Genomic DNA, 3,839 nt, shown 5'->3' with positions numbered 1-3,839 from the left:
CTAATTATAGTAGCATCAATGGATAGTTAAAAAAGTAGCTTTAATTTCTTAGGCCGTGTTCGACTTGCTCCCTAATAGCTATTTCAGCGAGGTTTTTTTCTGATTCTTAACGTTTTTAAATTTATACCTAAGTTTTATAAACACCTCATATACCTCGAAATGCTTGGTTTTCAAATTGGTGATATACTTGTTTTTCACGAACTAGCTATTTTCGATTGAGCTGCTAAAAATAGGCGCATTGTGGCATTATTCCGTTGATCCCTCATTCTTTAGCATTCCTAGTACGATACATATTTACTTCAAACAATATGCGTGCTAAGTAAGCCCAAAATATTGTGAAATATGTCGGGGTATCCATATTCAGCACGTTCGCATGGTCCACAATATTGTGTCAAATTTCACATCGAGGTGCAATTCCTTAAAACCAAGGCTAAATTTAATAACCCAAGTAAAAAGCATTTTAAAGGCCGTGTTCGAGTTGAAAGACGTAATTTCGCTAAAAATAGCTATTTCATTTGATCTTTGCGTGAAGGTAACCTCAATCGACATTCGTACAATATTCAAAAGTGTACAGTACTCCAGCGATATGTCTAGTGGCGAAATGCGATCGAATGCCAGTCCAGTAGGTTTGTACAATATGTACAGTATGTGCTGTAAGCAAGTATAGTGAGTTAGGCCATTCAATAATATTGAAATTAAAGAAATCGAGCGTAGGATTTCAGGTTTTTTCTTGGGACTACTTATTTGGTGTTGGCCTCTATATCCGTTTTTTAATCATCGAAAGTTAAATGGAAGACAAACAGCTTAACATAAATCATACCAGTACACTAACAAGCTCGTGTTGACAACAACAGGAGTTCAGCGTCCCTTTTGTCGTTAATGGTTAAGATACGCCTGGTATGCTGCCTTGAACTGCTTGATCGCCTTATTGCTCAGACCTTGACTCTTCATGTAGATGACAGCGTCATCAGCCGATTGCATGCCTGATTTCCACGAGGCAAAGATATTTCTCAGCGTTTCAGGTTCGTCCCTCATTCTTTTGAATTGCTGAGGCAAACCGTGGAAGATGTCATCCAAAACGCTAAAATCAAACTTATGGTAGAAGGCACCGCGTTCTTTATCTCCCGCATCGTCGGTCATGGTTAAACGGAGAAACCTCGTTTCAGCATTGGCCTCAATGGCCTGAGCGTTGGTAGATGAGACGAAGGTGGTCACAGCCAGCAAGAGAACATGTGAGAGACGCATTCTTGGGCTTGGATTTGCCTCGTGGAAGGAGGACTTGTGGTCTTGTCAGTAAAATTGTGAACTGAGCACTGAGCACTGAGCACCCACCAGCGTCCCAAATTGTCAATTATTTAATACAGAAAAATAATACTGTACAGCTGGTAATCACCTACCCGACTGTGAATGTTTGTCAACACTAATTTTAAGATAATGGGGGACGGATGGCACTTGCATCGTATAAAAATTTGCTCCGCTGGTTCCTGCGACAACAAGATTCTCTCACAGGAGTGTGTGATGTTCGGCTCGCTGCCGCCTACGCAAATACGGCACGACACTACTTCGCAGGCACCCCGCGCAGGTTTGCTGCGTCTACGTGACCTCGCATCCACTTCCGTTGGTCTTTTCTGTTATGTTTTGTACTCGAGCTCACCCACCTCAATCTCAGTCGGGTGATCTAACACTATCTTTATATTTTGCGCATACAGTAATTCGCTAGGTCGGCATAAAACAAAATAGCGAATTTCGATGGGGTTTATTTTGATAATCGCGAGCCAAGATGGGCGGTGGAAGGAGGTCATTTGTTTTAAGGACTATACTGTACACTTGATTAAACAAACGGCCAGAAGTTCGCGTTAATGTGTACTAATTACAAAGTACAGTATTAATACATGTACATGTAGTACGATGTACAACATATAATGTTTACGGCCTTGTTGCATTGTACATCAAGCCCGTAAACATCATTTGCCCATCACAAAACGGTACAGTACTGCACCCCGTTTTCGCGCCCTTGGACTTTAAATAAACTACCGGATGTAATGACTCTGAATCCAAATTAACACTGATTTGTATGCTAAATTCTGATTTATTTGCAAATCCACCCCCGCGAAAACGGGGTGCAGTACTGTATGATCCTTCTCTACATGTATATACTCCAGGAGTATAAAGAATGCATGAACGCTAAATTTTTGTTCAGAGTTGTACAAATACTGTAGTGCATTCTCATATCTGGAAGGTACGTACAGTATGTCAGTCGATACATGTATAAAGCCAGCATAACCTTAAATTTTGTACATGTACTAAAGTTAGCATACTGTAGAGACAAATAAATCTGCGTGTGGTCGATGATGCGCTTGCACCGGGAAGAACAAGGCCGGGACTTGATGGACGTAAAATGTTGAACTTCCTAGTGGGAAGCACTGTGCTGCTTCTGAAGCAGTGCTTCAAGCACTTGAGAATTGCTCAGGATTTTAAACAAATTGTTATTAAAACAGTACAAAATTTTCGCAGAAAAAATATCTGTGGGAAGTTTCTAAGCCCTAGGACATTAAATGTCCATTATATTTTAATGTCCTCGTATAGTACAGGTCGAGTTCGTCCCACCCCTGCGAGCTTACTGGAGTTTACATGTTGAATGAATATCACTGCCGTGCCGAGCCGAAAGGGCTTCTATCAGTGTTTGCGGTAGTGCTGTAGAAGTGAAAATAGTATACGTAGTATCAGATAATACCAATACAGCAGCGGAGATGGCAGGTATGATTTAGTTTTCAAAGTCGTATCGCGTACGAAGAAGCCCGGAAATGTCGCTAGCTGGCGCTTAGATATTTGAATAAAAGGGATGCTCGGGATGCTGCTTAGTCTTTTGTAGCAATGTACTAACACGACGCTTATCTCAGCTTACAACGCATGGAAAGCCCCCCCCGTAAATTAAAATATGTTTTAGAGAATTCAACGCGTCTGGAGCAATCATTAACACATTGCTCTCACTTCTTGCTGTCATAACATGTAAGTCGTTTTGTTGTAAATTTACATTTGTTGGTGTCGTATTCGGACATGATTTGAAGTTGCTGTAAAAGCACCACAGCAGCAAAACTCTATTGCAAGTTTGGCAGCGACTACTATCAGATGCTGAATGAGTAAATTAAAAAGTGGGCCTAGCTAATATGAGATATAACTGCCTTTATACTAGGAGATTGGTTGCATAAGCTTGCTATGGGAAATCCAAAGAAGAATACTTGAAGACCGCTAGGTCAAACAATCGTTCAAATGGTGCACATTAATATGAAACAGACTGAAGTGACTTTGACATTATAATAGTACGAAATTTAACAAATTGTCCCATGTCCAGGAATGAGGGGGCCGTTCCAGGCTTCGTGCCGCATACTGGGATGACCCGAGGTTCTGTGGCTACCCCTCGCCGTACTGATTCGTCAGGCTGGTACCCTCTGGACTCGCCGACTTGCGTACCCTATGCCGAGGGTGCTAGAGCCGTCCTCTAGAGTGGTCTTGGAGCGCTGGGGTCTGTTCGACGTTGTATTGACCCGGTGCTTTGGCGCGATCAAGTCCTCGCAGAACGCGCTGCTGTCCTTCGAGGGTGGATGTCATGTACGAGGACTCGCCCTTCTAGGGAAAAGGAAGCGGCATCATGCATGTGAGAGCAAAAAAGCGCTAGGCCTCGTATTCATTAGCGCTTAGTCTTATATAGGCAAGCTGCTACTCAAGTGGAAGTCGAACCAATAAAGAAACGTATACTTTAAGTGTACTTGCGTACCGTTCCTGTCATTGAACGGGACCGTACTCCCTGAACAGCCGCAGACTACCCGACCCAAGAAGGA

The 3,839-nt window shown here is 42.5% G+C and overlaps 1 protein-coding gene across 1 annotated transcript; it reads right to left on the bottom strand.

Annotated features, from left to right (window-relative positions):
- Positions 1-876: 876 nt before the first annotated feature.
- PITG_15556 (secreted RxLR effector peptide protein, putative) lies at positions 877-1,245 on the bottom strand (the record flags this gene model as incomplete). Its single annotated transcript, XM_002897664.1, has 1 exon — positions 877-1,245. The coding sequence occupies one exon, from the start codon at positions 1,243-1,245 to the stop codon at positions 877-879; it is 369 nt and encodes a 122-aa protein (XP_002897710.1).
- Positions 1,246-3,839: the final 2,594 nt, after the last annotated feature.

This window comes from Phytophthora infestans, genomic scaffold (genome assembly GCF_000142945.1).
Source record: "Phytophthora infestans T30-4 supercont1.42 genomic scaffold, whole genome shotgun sequence".
Lineage (NCBI taxonomy): Eukaryota > Oomycota > Peronosporomycetes > Peronosporales > Peronosporaceae > Phytophthora > Phytophthora infestans.
This window is presented reverse-complemented; position numbering and strand designations above follow the sequence as displayed.